Source organism: Spermophilus citellus (genome assembly GCF_964194105.1).
Source record: "Spermophilus citellus genome assembly, chromosome: 10".
NCBI lineage: Eukaryota > Metazoa > Chordata > Mammalia > Rodentia > Sciuridae > Spermophilus > Spermophilus citellus.
In genome coordinates, this window is record NC_138197.1 from 137,162,553 (window position 1) to 137,179,196 (window position 16,644).

The following is a 16,644-nucleotide window of genomic DNA, read 5'->3' on the forward strand; positions in this document are numbered from 1 at the left end:
CCGGGAACAGGCCTCCTGGTCATGGCATGGGGCCCTCTCAAGGGCTGCGCCACCCTGGGTCCCGGGAACAGGCCTCCTGGTCGTGGAATGTGGCCCTCTCAAGGGCTGAGCCACCCTGGGTCCCGGGAACAGGCCTCCTGGTCGTGGAATGTGGCCCTCTCAAGGGCTGTGCCACCCTGGGTCCCGGGAACAGGCCTCCTGGTCGTGGAATGTGGCCCTCTCAAGGGCTGCCCCACCCTGGGTCCCGGGAACAGGCCTCCTGGTCGTGGAATGTGGCCCTCTCAAGGGCTGCGCCACCCTGGGTCCCGGGAACAGGCCTCCTGGTCGTGGCATGTGGCCCTCTCAAGGGCTGCGCCACCCTGGGTCCCGGGAACAGGCCTCCTGGTCGTGGAATGTGGCCCTCTCAAGGGCTGCGCCACCCTGGGTCCCGGGAACAGGCCTCCTGGTCGTGGCATGGGGCCCTCTCAAGGGCTGCGCCAACCTGGGTCCCGGGAACAGGCCTCCTGGTCGTGGAATGTGGCCCTCTCAAGGGCTGCGCCACCCTGGGTCCCGGGAACAGGCCTCCTGGTCATGGCATGGGGCCCTCTCAAGGGCTGCGCCACCCTGGGTCCCGGGAACAGGCCTCCTGGTCGTGGAATGTGGCCCTCTCAAGGGCTGCGCCACCCTGGGTCCCGGGAACAGGCCTCCTGGTCATGGCATGGGGCCCTCTCAAGGGCTGAGCCACCCTGGGTCCCGGGAACAGGCCTCCTGGTCGTGGAATGTGGCCCTCTCAAGGGCTGCGCCACCCTGGGTCCCGGGAACAGGCCTCCTGGTCATGGCATGTGGCCCTCTCAAGGGCTGCGCCACCCTGGGTCCCGGGAACAGGCCTCCTGGTCGTGGAATGTGGCCCTCTCAAGGGCTGCGCCACCCTGGGTCCCGGGAACAGGCCTCCTGGTCATGGCATGGGGCCCTCTCAAGGGCTGAGCCACCCTGGGTCCCGGGAACAGGCCTCCTGGTCGTGGAATGTGGCCCTCTCAAGGGCTGCGCCACCCTGGGTCCCGGGAACAGGCCTCCTGGTCGTGGAATGTGGCCCTCTCAAGGGCTGCGCCACCCTGGGTCCCGGGAACAGGCCTCCTGGTCGTGGAATGTGGCCCTCTCAAGGGCTGCGCCACCCTGGGTCCTGGGAACAGGCTCCTGGTCGTGACATGGGGCCCTCTCAAGGGCTGCGCCACCCTGGGTCCCGGGAACAGGCCTCCTGGTCGTGGAATGTGGCCCTCTCAAGGGCTGCGCCACCCTGGGTCCCGGGAACAGGCTCCTGGTCGTGACATGGGGCCCTCTCAAGGGCTGCGCCACCCTGGGTCCCGGGAACAGGCTCCTGGTCGTGGAATGTGGCCCTCTCAAGGGCTGCGCCACCCTGGGTCCCGGGAACAGGCTCCTGGTCGTGACATGGGGCCCTCTCAAGGGCTGTGCCACCCTGGGTCCCGGGAACAGGCTCCTGGTCGTGGAATGTGGCCCTCTCAAGGGCTGCGCCACCCTGGGTCCCGGGAACAGGCCTCCTGGTCATGGCATGTGGCCCTCTCAAGGGCTGAGCCACCCTGGGTCCCGGGAACAGGCCTCCTGGTCGTGGCATGGGGCCCTCTCAAGGGCTGCGCCACCCTGGGTCCCGGGAACAGGCCTCCTGGTCGTGGAATGTGGCCCTCTCAAGGGCTGCGCCACCCTGGGTCCCGGGAACAGGCTCCTGGTCGTGACATGGGGCCCTCTCAAGGGCTGAGCCACCCTGGGTCCCGGGAACAGGCCTCCTGGTCGTGGAATGTGGCCCTCTCAAGGGCTGCGCCACCCTGGGTCCCGGGAACAGGCCTCCTGGTCATGGCATGTGGCCCTCTCAAGGGCTGCGCCACCCTGGGTCCCGGGAACAGGCCTCCTGGTCGTGGAATGTGGCCCTCTCAAGGGCTGCGCCACCCTGGGTCCCGGGAACAGGCCTCCTGGTCATGGCATGGGGCCCTCTCAAGGGCTGAGCCACCCTGGGTCCCGGGAACAGGCCTCCTGGTCGTGGAATGTGGCCCTCTCAAGGGCTGCGCCACCCTGGGTCCCGGGAACAGGCCTCCTGGTCGTGGCATGGGGCCCTCTCAAGGGCTGCGCCACCCTGGGTCCCGGGAACAGGCCTCCTGGTCGTGGAATGTGGCCCTCTCAAGGGCTGCGCCACCCTGGGTCCCGGGAACAGGCCTCCTGGTCGTGGCATGGGGCCCTCTCAAGGGCTGCGCCACCCTGGGTCCCGGGAACAGGCCTCCTGGTCGTGGAATGTGGCCCTCTCAAGGGCTGAGCCACCCTGGGTCCCGGGAACAGGCCTCCTGGTCGTGGCATGGGGCCCTCTCAAGGGCTGCGCCACCCTGGGTCCCGGGAACAGGCCTCCTGGTCGTGGCATGTGGCCCTCTCAAGGGCTGCGCCACCCTGGGTCCCGGGAACAGGCTCCTGGTCGTGGCATGGGGCCCTCTCAAGGGCTGCGCCACCCTGGGTCCCGGGAACAGGCCTCCTGGTCGTGGAATGTGGCCCTCTCAAGGGCTGAGCCACCCTGGGTCCCGGGAACAGGCCTCCTGGTCATGGCATGGGGCCCTCTCAAGGGCTGCGCCACCCTGGGTCCCGGGAACAGGCCTCCTGGTCGTGGCATGGGGCCCTCTCAAGGGCTGCGCCACCCTGGGTCCCGGGAACAGGCCTCCTGGTCGTGGCATGGGGCCCTCTCAAGGGCTGCGCCACCCTGGGTCCCGGGAACAGGCCTCCTGGTCATGGCATGTGGCCCTCTCAAGGGCTGAGCCACCCTGGGTCCCGGGAACAGGCCTCCTGGTCGTGGAATGTGGCCCTCTCAAGGGCTGCGCCACCCTGGGTCCCGGGAACAGGCTCCTGGTCGTGGAATGTGGCCCTCTCAAGGGCTGCGCCACCCTGGGTCCCGGGAACAGGCTCCTGGTCATGGCATGTGGCCCTCTCAAGGGCTGCGCCACCCTGGGTCCCGGGAACAGGCTCCTGGTCGTGGAATGTGGCCCTCTCAAGGGCTGAGCCACCCTGGGTCCCGGGAACAGGCCTCCTGGTCATGGCATGTGGCCCTCTCAAGGGCTGCGCCACCCTGGGTCCCGGGAACAGGCCTCCTGGTCGTGGAATGTGGCCCTCTCAAGGGCTGCGCCACCCTGGGTCCCGGGAACAGGCTCCTGGTCGTGGAATGTGGCCCTCTCAAGGGCTGCGCCACCCTGGGTCCCGGGAACAGGCCTCCTGGTCATGGCATGGGGCCCTCTCAAGGGCTGCGCCACCCTGGGTCCCGGGAACAGGCTCCTGGTCGTGACATGGGGCCCTCTCAAGGGCTGCGCCACCCTGGGTCCCGGGAACAGGCCTCCTGGTCGTGGAATGTGGCCCTCTCAAGGGCTGCGCCACCCTGGGTCCCGGGAACAGGCTCCTGGTCGTGACATGGGGCCCTCTCAAGGGCTGCGCCACCCTGGGTCCCGGGAACAGGCTCCTGGTCGTGGAATGTGGCCCTCTCAAGGGCTGCGCCACCCTGGGTCCCGGGAACAGGCTCCTGGTCGTGACATGGGGCCCTCTCAAGGGCTGTGCCACCCTGGGTCCCGGGAACAGGCTCCTGGTCGTGGAATGTGGCCCTCTCAAGGGCTGCGCCACCCTGGGTCCCGGGAACAGGCCTCCTGGTCATGGCATGTGGCCCTCTCAAGGGCTGAGCCACCCTGGGTCCCGGGAACAGGCCTCCTGGTCGTGGCATGGGGCCCTCTCAAGGGCTGCGCCACCCTGGGTCCCGGGAACAGGCCTCCTGGTCGTGACATGGGGCCCTCTCAAGGGCTGCGCCACCCTGGGTCCCGGGAACAGGCCTCCTGGTCGTGGAATGTGGCCCTCTCAAGGGCTGCGCCACCCTGGGTCCCGGGAACAGGCCTCCTGGTCGTGGAATGTGGCCCTCTCAAGGGCTGCGCCACCCTGGGTCCCGGGAACAGGCTCCTGGTCGTGACATGGGGCCCTCTCAAGGGCTGAGCCACCCTGGGTCCCGGGAACAGGCCTCCTGGTCGTGGAATGTGGCCCTCTCAAGGGCTGCGCCACCCTGGGTCCCGGGAACAGGCCTCCTGGTCATGGCATGTGGCCCTCTCAAGGGCTGCGCCACCCTGGGTCCCGGGAACAGGCCTCCTGGTCGTGGAATGTGGCCCTCTCAAGGGCTGCGCCACCCTGGGTCCCGGGAACAGGCCTCCTGGTCATGGCATGGGGCCCTCTCAAGGGCTGAGCCACCCTGGGTCCCGGGAACAGGCCTCCTGGTCGTGGAATGTGGCCCTCTCAAGGGCTGCGCCACCCTGGGTCCCGGGAACAGGCCTCCTGGTCGTGGCATGGGGCCCTCTCAAGGGCTGCGCCACCCTGGGTCCCGGGAACAGGCCTCCTGGTCGTGGAATGTGGCCCTCTCAAGGGCTGCGCCACCCTGGGTCCCGGGAACAGGCCTCCTGGTCGTGGCATGGGGCCCTCTCAAGGGCTGCGCCACCCTGGGTCCCGGGAACAGGCCTCCTGGTCGTGGCATGGGGCCCTCTCAAGGGCTGCGCCACCCTGGGTCCCGGGAACAGGCCTCCTGGTCGTGGAATGTGGCCCTCTCAAGGGCTGAGCCACCCTGGGTCCCGGGAACAGGCCTCCTGGTCGTGGCATGGGGCCCTCTCAAGGGCTGCGCCACCCTGGGTCCTGGGAACAGGCCTCCTGGTCGTGGCATGTGGCCCTCTCAAGGGCTGCGCCACCCTGGGTCCCGGGAACAGGCTCCTGGTCGTGGCATGGGGCCCTCTCAAGGGCTGCGCCACCCTGGGTCCCGGGAACAGGCCTCCTGGTCGTGGAATGTGGCCCTCTCAAGGGCTGAGCCACCCTGGGTCCCGGGAACAGGCCTCCTGGTCGTGGCATGGGGCCCTCTCAAGGGCTGCGCCACCCTGGGTCCCGGGAACAGGCCTCCTGGTCGTGGCATGGGGCCCTCTCAAGGGCTGCGCCACCCTGGGTCCCGGGAACAGGCCTCCTGGTCGTGGCATGGGGCCCTCTCAAGGGCTGCGCCACCCTGGGTCCCGGGAACAGGCCTCCTGGTCATGGCATGGGGCCCTCTCAAGGGCTGCGCCACCCTGGGTCCCGGGAACAGGCCTCCTGGTCGTGGAATGTGGCCCTCTCAAGGGCTGAGCCACCCTGGGTCCCGGGAACAGGCCTCCTGGTCGTGGAATGTGGCCCTCTCAAGGGCTGCGCCACCCTGGGTCCCGGGAACAGGCCTCCTGGTCATGGCATGTGGCCCTCTCAAGGGCTGAGCCACCCTGGGTCCCGGGAACAGGCCTCCTGGTCGTGGAATGTGGCCCTCTCAAGGGCTGCGCCACCCTGGGTCCCGGGAACAGGCCTCCTGGTCGTGGAATGTGGCCCTCTCAAGGGCTGCGCCACCCTGGGTCCCGGGAACAGGCTCCTGGTCGTGGAATGTGGCCCTCTCAAGGGCTGCGCCACCCTGGGTCCCGGGAACAGGCCTCCTGGTCATGGCATGGGGCCCTCTCAAGGGCTGCGCCACCCTGGGTCCCGGGAACAGGCTCCTGGTCGTGACATGGGGCCCTCTCAAGGGCTGCGCCACCCTGGGTCCCGGGAACAGGCCTCCTGGTCGTGGAATGTGGCCCTCTCAAGGGCTGCGCCACCCTGGGTCCCGGGAACAGGCTCCTGGTCGTGACATGGGGCCCTCTCAAGGGCTGCGCCACCCTGGGTCCCGGGAACAGGCTCCTGGTCGTGGAATGTGGCCCTCTCAAGGGCTGCGCCACCCTGGGTCCCGGGAACAGGCTCCTGGTCGTGACATGGGGCCCTCTCAAGGGCTGTGCCACCCTGGGTCCCGGGAACAGGCTCCTGGTCGTGGAATGTGGCCCTCTCAAGGGCTGCGCCACCCTGGGTCCCGGGAACAGGCCTCCTGGTCATGGCATGTGGCCCTCTCAAGGGCTGAGCCACCCTGGGTCCCGGGAACAGGCCTCCTGGTCGTGGCATGGGGCCCTCTCAAGGGCTGCGCCACCCTGGGTCCCGGGAACAGGCCTCCTGGTCGTGACATGGGGCCCTCTCAAGGGCTGCGCCACCCTGGGTCCCGGGAACAGGCCTCCTGGTCGTGGAATGTGGCCCTCTCAAGGGCTGCGCCACCCTGGGTCCCGGGAACAGGCCTCCTGGTCGTGGAATGTGGCCCTCTCAAGGGCTGCGCCACCCTGGGTCCCGGGAACAGGCTCCTGGTCGTGACATGGGGCCCTCTCAAGGGCTGAGCCACCCTGGGTCCCGGGAACAGGCCTCCTGGTCGTGGAATGTGGCCCTCTCAAGGGCTGCGCCACCCTGGGTCCCGGGAACAGGCCTCCTGGTCATGGCATGTGGCCCTCTCAAGGGCTGCGCCACCCTGGGTCCCGGGAACAGGCCTCCTGGTCGTGGAATGTGGCCCTCTCAAGGGCTGCGCCACCCTGGGTCCCGGGAACAGGCCTCCTGGTCATGGCATGGGGCCCTCTCAAGGGCTGAGCCACCCTGGGTCCCGGGAACAGGCCTCCTGGTCGTGGAATGTGGCCCTCTCAAGGGCTGCGCCACCCTGGGTCCCGGGAACAGGCCTCCTGGTCGTGGCATGGGGCCCTCTCAAGGGCTGCGCCACCCTGGGTCCCGGGAACAGGCCTCCTGGTCGTGGAATGTGGCCCTCTCAAGGGCTGCGCCACCCTGGGTCCCGGGAACAGGCCTCCTGGTCGTGGCATGGGGCCCTCTCAAGGGCTGCGCCACCCTGGGTCCCGGGAACAGGCCTCCTGGTCGTGGCATGGGGCCCTCTCAAGGGCTGCGCCACCCTGGGTCCCGGGAACAGGCCTCCTGGTCGTGGAATGTGGCCCTCTCAAGGGCTGAGCCACCCTGGGTCCCGGGAACAGGCCTCCTGGTCGTGGCATGGGGCCCTCTCAAGGGCTGCGCCACCCTGGGTCCCGGGAACAGGCCTCCTGGTCGTGGCATGTGGCCCTCTCAAGGGCTGCGCCACCCTGGGTCCCGGGAACAGGCTCCTGGTCGTGGCATGGGGCCCTCTCAAGGGCTGCGCCACCCTGGGTCCCGGGAACAGGCCTCCTGGTCGTGGAATGTGGCCCTCTCAAGGGCTGAGCCACCCTGGGTCCCGGGAACAGGCCTCCTGGTCGTGGCATGGGGCCCTCTCAAGGGCTGCGCCACCCTGGGTCCCGGGAACAGGCCTCCTGGTCGTGGCATGGGGCCCTCTCAAGGGCTGCGCCACCCTGGGTCCCGGGAACAGGCCTCCTGGTCGTGGCATGGGGCCCTCTCAAGGGCTGCGCCACCCTGGGTCCCGGGAACAGGCCTCCTGGTCATGGCATGGGGCCCTCTCAAGGGCTGCGCCACCCTGGGTCCCGGGAACAGGCCTCCTGGTCGTGGAATGTGGCCCTCTCAAGGGCTGAGCCACCCTGGGTCCCGGGAACAGGCCTCCTGGTCGTGGAATGTGGCCCTCTCAAGGGCTGCGCCACCCTGGGTCCCGGGAACAGGCCTCCTGGTCGTGGAATGTGGCCCTCTCAAGGGCTGCGCCACCCTGGGTCCCGGGAACAGGCTCCTGGTCGTGGCATGGGGCCCTCTCAAGGGCTGCGCCACCCTGGGTCCCGGGAACAGGCCTCCTGGTCATGGCATGGGGCCCTCTCAAGGGCTGCGCCACCCTGGGTCCCGGGAACAGGCCTCCTGGTCGTGGAATGTGGCCCTCTCAAGGGCTGCGCCACCCTGGGTCCCGGGAACAGGCTCCTGGTCGTGACATGGGGCCCTCTCAAGGGCTGCGCCACCCTGGGTCCCGGGAACAGGCCTCCTGGTCGTGGAATGTGGCCCTCTCAAGGGCTGCGCCACCCTGGGTCCCGGGAACAGGCTCCTGGTCGTGACATGGGGCCCTCTCAAGGGCTGCGCCACCCTGGGTCCCGGGAACAGGCTCCTGGTCGTGGAATGTGGCCCTCTCAAGGGCTGCGCCACCCTGGGTCCCGGGAACAGGCCTCCTGGTCGTGACATGGGGCCCTCAAGGGCTGCGGCTTTCGTTTGCTAATGTAGTTGTGGTGTTTGCATCAGACTGTCCATTCTGGTCAGAGTCATTTTTGTGTGAAGATGAGTCTCGCTGTGTGGCCCTTGGATTTCTGGATTGAGATGGTCCCTCCCTTCTTGGGCTTCTGAGCAGCTTCAGTGTGTGCCTGCAGCCCGTTCTCTCTCGACGTTTTTTAAATTTTATATATATATATGTGTGCTTTTCAGTTGTCAGTGGACCTTTATTTTATTCATTTATTTATATGTGGTGCTGAAAATCGAACCGAGGGCCTCACACCTGCTAGGCAGGTGCCCACCACTGAGCCCCAGCCCCAGCCCACACTCTCTCTTAGTCTGGCTTTGGTATCCTTGCAATGTGGCCCCTTAGAATGATTTTCAGATGTCCTCTTCAGTGTTGGAACAATGTGTAGTGTGAGGCGCTCAGGCCCAGGGCTGTTCTCCATCAGGAGGGTTTTGACCACTGATTCAATCTCCTTAGAAGCCGTAGCTCTGTTGAAGACCCAGCAGAGAAAACAGTGATGACAGAGGCATGCTCACTAGGGAAGGGGTCTTCCTGCCAGAACTCCCTGGTCCTCTGGAGGCTGAAGGCTGGGAAGCCTGCTGACTGAACCCTCACCAGGGCAGACCCTTGGGTGGGTGCCAGCCATGTGGACATGCTCACGCTGGGCTGCTGCTCCCTGGACATGGGCCTGCAGGACCTGCTGCTCTGCTCTCACAGATGTAATCCTGTTTTGTTTTGTTTTTTTCAGCTTTTGAACATGTCAAACTATAAGGAGAAGTTCTCTACTCTGCTGTGGTTGGAGGAGATCCATGCAGAAATAGAACTGAAGGAGTACAACATGAGCGGAGTCACCCTGAAGAGGAACGGGGACCTGCTGGTGCTGGAGGTCCCGGGGCTGGCGGAAAGCAGGCCCTCCCTATATGCAGGTGCGCTGGCCCTGGGGCTTCCCTCCCACTCTGTCTCCCATCTTTTCATGGAGCGCTCCACTTGGACACCATCAGTGCTGTGTAAATGTTAAGCATGCCACTTTGTCAACTCACAGTTGTCTGGGAGCTGATCCCAGGACTGTTCTTTGTTCACATCCTCGGGGCTTGGTTTCACAGTGTAGCAGGAGACATTTGTGATCTTGTCTTAGTTTGACACATGATAATTTATGTTTTGACTAGGTGACAAACTGATCTTAAAATCCCAGGAGTACAACGGGCATGTAATTGAGTACATTGGCTATGTGATCGAGGTAAGAGGACTCCCTCCTGACCCATTGGGCTGACCCATTCATTCTCAGGAAAGGTGCTCCCTTGGGCTTTGGCTTCCTGTTGGGAAGTGTGAAGATAAAGTAAATCTTTAAATAATCTTTGATGTGTGAAAGGAACTTGGTGTCTAAAGAGATTCTGTCATTTTCAACCTCACAAGTCACCTTTGTTGGGATGCCTGCACTGGGTTGACTTGGGCACACTCTGGAAGAGCCGACAGGGCAGTACCCTGCACAGGGAGGGCTCTAGAACGTGTAGAGCTCAGGGTGGGGCAGGAGGTCCCGTTGGCTTGGCTCAGGTCGCAGCCTGGACCTCCCTGCCTGCATGGTGTGTGCTTCTCAGGCTGATTCTCACTGCTGCTATCCTGAGCGAAGTCCCAGGAGTACTGCTGGGAGCTGCATGGGAAAGGCCTGCTCAGTGTGTGCAGGGAGCCCATGCTGCCCATTGTGGAGAGGGAGGGGCATGCCCAGCTTCACTCTCAGAGAAGAAGGACTTGTGGGACCAGAGGCTCTGACGAGGATTCCGAGGGGACCCACATAGCTCTGGTGTGGAGCTGTGCTGTGGCTGAGATGAGAGGGAGGTGTTTTCCTGAGCTCCAAGACTCTACTGACCCAGAGCCTCAGCTGTTGATGGCGCTGCAAATCACGCTTGGTCCCGGGCTCATCCTTGGGGGTGCATGAGTGGCAATGGTGGAAGGTGCAGGGAGGATGGGCTTGTTAATCTACTTGAGAAGAGGAGGGTGGCCTTGAGTAGCTGGAGGGCATGGAGAGCCCTGGAGAAGGCACAGGGACTTGGGCAGCACTGGAGGCTAGTGGCTTTGTGGTCAAGGTGTCTAGGCTTCTTGGACGAGGCTGGAGCAAGCTACCTGACCAAGCCTCTTGCTGTGGGTGTCAACTGTGTAAACTGGTGGAAACAGAACAGTATGATTCTGAAACAGTAGGTGGCTCCCATAGCTGCCACTGAGGTGGGCAAGCCAGAGGAAGGGGCAGGTGCAGAATGCAGCCAGCTAAAGTGCGTAGCCAGGTCTCAGGAAGACACACCCTGCCCACCCCCTACCCTCCTCCTACAGGTGGCACCACGGGCATCACTGCACCTGGGGGCATCACTGCACCTGGGGTCAAATGCCGACACCATGGCCGTCCTCAGAAGCAGGTCTTCCGTCCCTAGGTCAGCCTGGAGTGTCTAAGCAGTACAGTGCCCCAGCACAGGGACACTGGGCACCTGGCACCCCTTTAACTGCTGTGCTGCGATCACATTATCGCTCCTTCTTTTCTTTGAGTTTGAATTCCACCTGAGACCTGCTGAGCAGCCTGAGAGAGAGCCAGCTGGAGAGTTGTCCAGTCTCAAGTCTCCTTTTTCTGGTGAGGCCTCCACTCTGTTAAGCTGTAGGGACCATCCTGTCACAGCTTCTGTACCCACCCAGAGGGGGTTCAGAGCAGGAGCCAGGAGGAGAGTCCTTGTCACCCGAGAGAGTGTCAGCCTGCACTTCTTCACAGGCCCTGAAGAGCTTGCTCCTGCTTCTTTCCCCAGGATCACACCCATGAGTCCTGTCCCCCCACTGGCACGCCCTGCACCCTGACGTGTCGCCAGCACACACAGTATTGAGAGTGAGAGGATGGGGAGAACGGGTGTGAGTACCAGCCTGATCAGGGCAGGACCCTGGCCACAGCCCATCCATCCAGCTGGCAGTAAAGCAGTCCCTCCTGGTCAGGCCCACCAGGCCCAACCACACTCCATGTGGGAAAAGATCACCCCTATGGGCCTATACCCATGGGCCCCTGAGCACTCATCGTGAGTGGCAGTGTGGTGACAGGGCTCAGGGGTCTGTTCACCTTGCCAACTCTTTAGCCCACTCCAGCTGTTGACAAGTGGCATGAGGATCCCACAAATTGCCAGGCGACTGTCTTACCTTTCACACCACAGACCAGTTACGCATCAAGGAGGAAAGCTCTGGGTACCAAAGCCTCCAAGTAGGACCAGAGATCTCAGCAAGAGGCACTGTCCACTAATTCCTGTGGGGTGGTGGCACCACCTGGGCACTCGCACAGAGCTCTGGTATCGGAGGCCGACTAGCACTTGACTGGTCCGACTCCCCTGCTGACCGGTGCGGCATCCTAGGGTCACGCTGTGATCTGGATAGCTCCGTCTTCTAGGGTGCGAGCGACTTGTCTTGTGCATGGGCATGCCTTCCCACATCCCCATGGGTGGAGCTTTGCTCACCTGTTCCTTTGTGATATTACCTCTTTGCCCTATTTAGGATAGAATGTTCCATGGAAAGCCTTGTGTGTGTCCCTGTCTCTTACTGTGCCCTTGGGTGTGGCCTTCCTAGATGTCAGTCAACCTGCTGAGAGCAGACATCATGAAGATAGACTCAGCCCCCTAAAACCTGACCCCTTGCCTCATTTGAATGGCTTCTTAATAAAAGGGGTCAGCACATGCTCACTCTCTTTCTGCGGACCCTTAAAGTCAAAGGAGCTGTCATAGCACCCCCAAAGAAAAAGGTATTTCTGTATCTTGGTGGTTATTTCACGCAGTCCAGTTATTTCCATTTCCCTGGAGTGACCCTGGAGTATTTTAGTCACGTGCAACCCGGCAAATGGCGTCCCTGGGTGGGCAAAAGGTCTGAGTGTTTAAGTTGCCAGAAAAGTGACACTCTGGGTCTAGAGGCAGAGTGGGCCACCCAGCTGCTCAGGTGGTGCATTCTGTGGGTCCCCCTGGCTGTACTTGGTTTTGCCATTGGTGTCTTGGCCAGAGGGCACGGTGAGGGACTCAGGTCCTGAATGGCGTGGCTGGCGGAGGAGACCCAGAGAACAATTAGTCACCACACTGAAGTCAGACTGGCGAGTTGGGCCCTCTACAGGTTAGCAGTTCTGGAGCCTGGGGAGAGAAGGCTCCTGTGCTGACTCTCTATCTAGCACTGCCCACTGGCCATGCCCACAGAGGGCCTCCTGCCTGCCCTCCTGTCTCCCTCTCTGTCCTCACTTCTCAGGGCCTGCATGGTTTTGTAAAGCTGCCCTGACCCTTCATGTTGCCTGGTGCTACTTGTCTTTGTCTTTCGCCTTCTCACTCCAGGCACCGTCTCTTAGATTCCTCTAAGTGGTTAAGTCAGCCTGTGGCATCCTGGCATCAGACCTGCCACAGGCTCTCTGCCCTAGTTTCCTGTGTGTGTGGTGATCTTTGGTTATGAGCTCACGTTCATTTCTTGCAGTCTCCTCTGGTGAGCTGGCTGTCCCTGTAATGGAGTTGTGGCCACATCTGCTGAGAGTGGGAGGGCATTGACCGGGGTGCTTTCCAGCATGTGACTCTTCATTGCCCTCATGCCCATGGTCTCAGTTGCTCAGATTGCAGCTTCTGCGCCCTTTGTTGGAGTTGGCCTGGCCCTCAGGAAGTGGCCCTGCCTGAGTGGTCCTTATTTACCTGAGAAGGTTTGAGCTCCTTCTGCAGCTCGGAGTTTTCCTTCCTATTTTTGCTTCCCATGTTTGCTCAGAAGTTGCCTCTTCCTGCTTGCCCAGGGAAGAATATGAGGATTGTTTAATGCAGAATCTGGCTTCACCCCTTCCCACTGCCAGCAGGAGGGCAAGTCTAAATGATCTTTCTGTGGCAGCTGTGATCCACAAGAGCACCTGGCTGCACCTGCAGCTGCGGGCTGGTTGGCCTCCTGAGTCAGTAGCCTGGCTCAGCCCTGTCTCCTCAGAGCCTACGCCTGGGGAGACGCTGGCTAAGTGTGGCTGGTGTGAGTGGAAACACTGACCATTGACTCCTGTTTGTGTGACTCAGTGACTTCAAGATGTGATTCTTTCAGTTAAATTTGCAGACATTTAAGATATAAAATGTGACTCACATTTGTAAAATGAGTTTTTCTTGTTATGTTGCTGGACATGGATGGATTATTCCAAGAAGTCAAGGTTAATGTAAGAACTTGTCTACTGTAAATCCCTTGTCTTTTTTCAGATTCACGAAGAAGATGTAACTCTTAAACTTAATCCAGAATTTGAGCAGACGTACAACTTTGAACCTATGGATGTGGAGTTTACATACAACAGGTAGGCACCAGGTAGTCCCACCATGCCCTCCTCACCGTGATGGGCATGCTCCCAGCAAGACCACTGACGTCTCCCTGGGGTAGGGGAGCTGCTGTGTTGACGCCGTATCTGTGGTTTTGGGTGCTCTGTGTACCACTTGCCTGTGCCTGTGAGTACAGCTTCATTACAGTTGACTTGTGAGATAAAGACGCAGATGATTCTATGCTCACTCATTTTTGGAACTTCCCTGCACCCAGTCCCGTCACCCACGTCACCTCCAGTCCACCAGCTCCTTCGCCTCGCCACCCCTTTCTGTCTCCCACTGACCTTTCCAACCATTAACTGGAACTTTTTTTTTGGTGGGGGGGACTTGGCCTGGGACCTGTGCTTCTCCTGCCTCAGCCTCCCAAGTACTGGGATTACAGGCGTGTGCCCTCACTTTTATAAGAGATTGTATGTCTGTGTATGCACATGTGTGCACATGAGAGGTGCGTCCTTTGGCTTCAGTTCTTCTGAACCTTTTGGAAGGCTGGTTGCTGCATGCAGTTGCAGGAGCTGTGCTTCTCACTGAGCATCGTTACCAAGAGCGCCCTGGTCCTGTCTGAACTGGGACTCCTATTTCCACCACTGTACTCTGCGCTGCCGTGTGACTCTCCACCCCATCTGCTCCTCTCTTGATGCACATTCTCATCATTTCTGAAGTTGACGGTTTGTTTATTGAACAAGCTGCGTGCACACTTGGGTGACATTGCAGGGTTGGAGTTCAGTGGCAGGTCCACACCTCACATGGGTGCACCTGTGCTTCCAGGAACAGTGTGTTGGCCCGTGCCCCTGAGCCTGGTGGTTAAACTTCACAGTTTGTGCCAGCCAGGTGGGCAGATAACACACTTCATTGTGATTTTTTTTTTTAAAACCAAGATTTTTTAAAATATTTTTTTAAAATTTATTTTTATGGGGTGGTGAGGATCCAACAGGGCCTTATGCGTGCGAGGCAAGTGCTCTACAGCTGAACCATAACCCCAGCTGCCCTCATTGTGATTTTACCTTGCATTTCTTTACCTATAAGTTGAGAATCTCCACATTCATTGGCCATAAAATTTTCATCTTCTGTGAAATATTTGCTTGTATCTTTTGCCCTCTTTTTTATTGAATAATTTGTCTGACTTTTATTATTTGCAGGGATTTTTCTGTATTCATTATGTGAAACTATTCTGAGATTTTAAATCTTTTCTGGGCTTGTCATTTGTCTTTTAATTCTATTTAAAATTTTTTTATTAACTGAAAGTGTTAATTTTTTCAGGCTCATCAGTTCTTTTCTTACCGCCGTGCTTGTCCTCTGTTGTTTGAGAAGTCAGGGCTGCACCCAGTCTGGGCTGTGTGGAAGGTGAAGGGGCTGGGGAAATGGAGCAATGGAGCTAGTTCTCTTTTAAGGTGTTTGACCGTGGAAGCAGAGGGGGCAGTGCGTGTGGCCTCCACAGGGACACTGGGCTGTTTGCTATTGGGGTGAGAAGCGGCAGAGCAATGAGACGTGTTTGGAGCCTAGGAGGATATGAAGTGCAAGGTTGAGGGAAGGTGTGACCAGGTGGGCCACCGGGGACAGCGACCTGTGCAGGGATGTGCAGGGGTCCATCTTGCAGGGGTGGGAGGGCGGAAGATCTCAGCTGGTCAGTGAGCCTGAACTTCTGGTAAAGCCGTTGCAGCCAGCGGCAGTATGGCTGGTTGTGAGTTTATTAGCATTCCTCCATTGGTGAGGAGCACAGTCGTGCCATTTGTACTTTCATGGGTCACACTTTCAGTGAAACATCTTAGAAATCTTTGCTTAACTCAAGATCCTAAGAGAGTCCTCTGGGTACCTTTTGTAAAGACTCTAGTCCTGTTCATGAAGACAGAGCCCTTATGGCCTTCTGTCCTTTCAGAGACCCCACCTCCAAACACTGTCCTGTTGAGGATTAGAGTTCTGGGGGATGCACACACTCCGTCTGTTGTGTGTGGCTTTGTGGCAAGTTCAGGAATCAGGCAGGCCGCGCTCCACCTCGCTCAACCCGGAGTTGTCTGGTCTTCTAGGCCGTCTGTGTTCCCACATGGGTTTTAGCTCATCCGTCAGTGTCTATAAAAAGCCTGTGGGATTTGGATCAGAATCACATTAACTCTAGGTCGGTTTAAGGGAGAATTGTTGATGTTAAGTACTGAGTCTTCCAATCTCTGAAAACGCTGCGTCGCTGCATTGATTCTCCCCACTTCTTGTCTCCATGTCTTTTGCTGTGGTTTGCACTATGCAATGTACAGGTTTTGTGTACCTTTTGTCAGTTATTCCTACTTAAAGAAATTTCAACTATTGCAAGTATCAATTTTAACTGAAGTTTCCAATTACTAATTTTCAGTATTTATAAAAGCAATTGATTTTTGTGCCTTTATCTTACGTTCTGCAAAATTGCTAAACTCACTTAGTTCTAGCAGCTTTTTTACAGATTACATAGGATTTTCTACATGTGTAATTGTGGTTTTAAATGAAAGGTTCCTTCTTCCTGTCTTGCCCTGTGCATTTTGTGGTGTTCCTCACCCTGGGGCGTGGCCTGAAGCCTCTGGGCAGGGTTGTGCGGCTGTGGATGTGGCCCACCGCCTTATTCCTGACCTCGCAGGCTGCCAGTCTCACAGCATCAGTGCAGTGGGAGTGGAGGATCCTGTGCCGTCCCTTGGGGGGAGGAGACATAGCCCTCACTGGCTGGAGTTTCTAGCTAGGGATGGATGTGATGGTGTCCAGGGCTCTCTGCTACAACGCCATGGTCCTCCTGTCTCCTGAGCGGTGGAGGTGCTGGTGAGCTCCTGGGAGCAAGCACCGTGACTGTGACCAGGCAGCTGTGTGTCGCCAGGTCTCACCTGCAGGTGTGCCAGTCATGTCTGCATCTGTGTGGAGGGCTGTGTTAGGCTGTGGCGTCCACTCCTCCGCCTTTCTGGGAGTGTGTGTGGAGTGAGTTCCTTTTCTCCCTAAGTGTTGGTAGAATTCACCTCGAGGCCCTCCCTGTGGCTCGGGTTTTGTGGGGCACTCTTCTTTCCCGGTCCCAGGAATGGAACCCAGTGGCCCTTGCTCTTTTGCGTTTTATTTTGAAGTAGGGTCTTGCTGAATCACTGAGGCTGGCCTTAACTTGCCATCGTGCTGCCGTAGGCATGGCCACTGTGTCTAGCTGTGGGGCACTTCCATACTCCCTGTCCTTAAAGACCCAAACCCTTGGGTTGTCCGCTTTTCCCTGAATGGGCTTTGGTGTCTGAAGGAAGCTGATCCACGCAGCTCTAGCTGCTTTACGAGAGTGGCTCTGTCTCCCGGTGGCCCCTTCCGTAGCTCCCCATGCGG

General features: G+C 60.2%; 1 protein-coding gene across 1 annotated transcript in view; it reads left to right on the forward strand.

The window, feature by feature from the left end:
• Positions 1-16,644, forward strand: part of MOV10L1 (Mov10 like RNA helicase 1) — a gene marked incomplete at its 5' end in the record, with an annotated part of 71,825 nt that overhangs the window by 21,400 nt on the left and 33,781 nt on the right. The window contains 3 exons of the mRNA XM_081310872.1: positions 8,769-8,946; positions 9,187-9,257; positions 13,225-13,316. Of these exons, the coding sequence (XP_081166998.1) occupies positions 8,769-8,946; positions 9,187-9,257; positions 13,225-13,316 (341 nt within the window). The remainder of the gene's footprint in view (positions 1-8,768; positions 8,947-9,186; positions 9,258-13,224; positions 13,317-16,644) is intronic.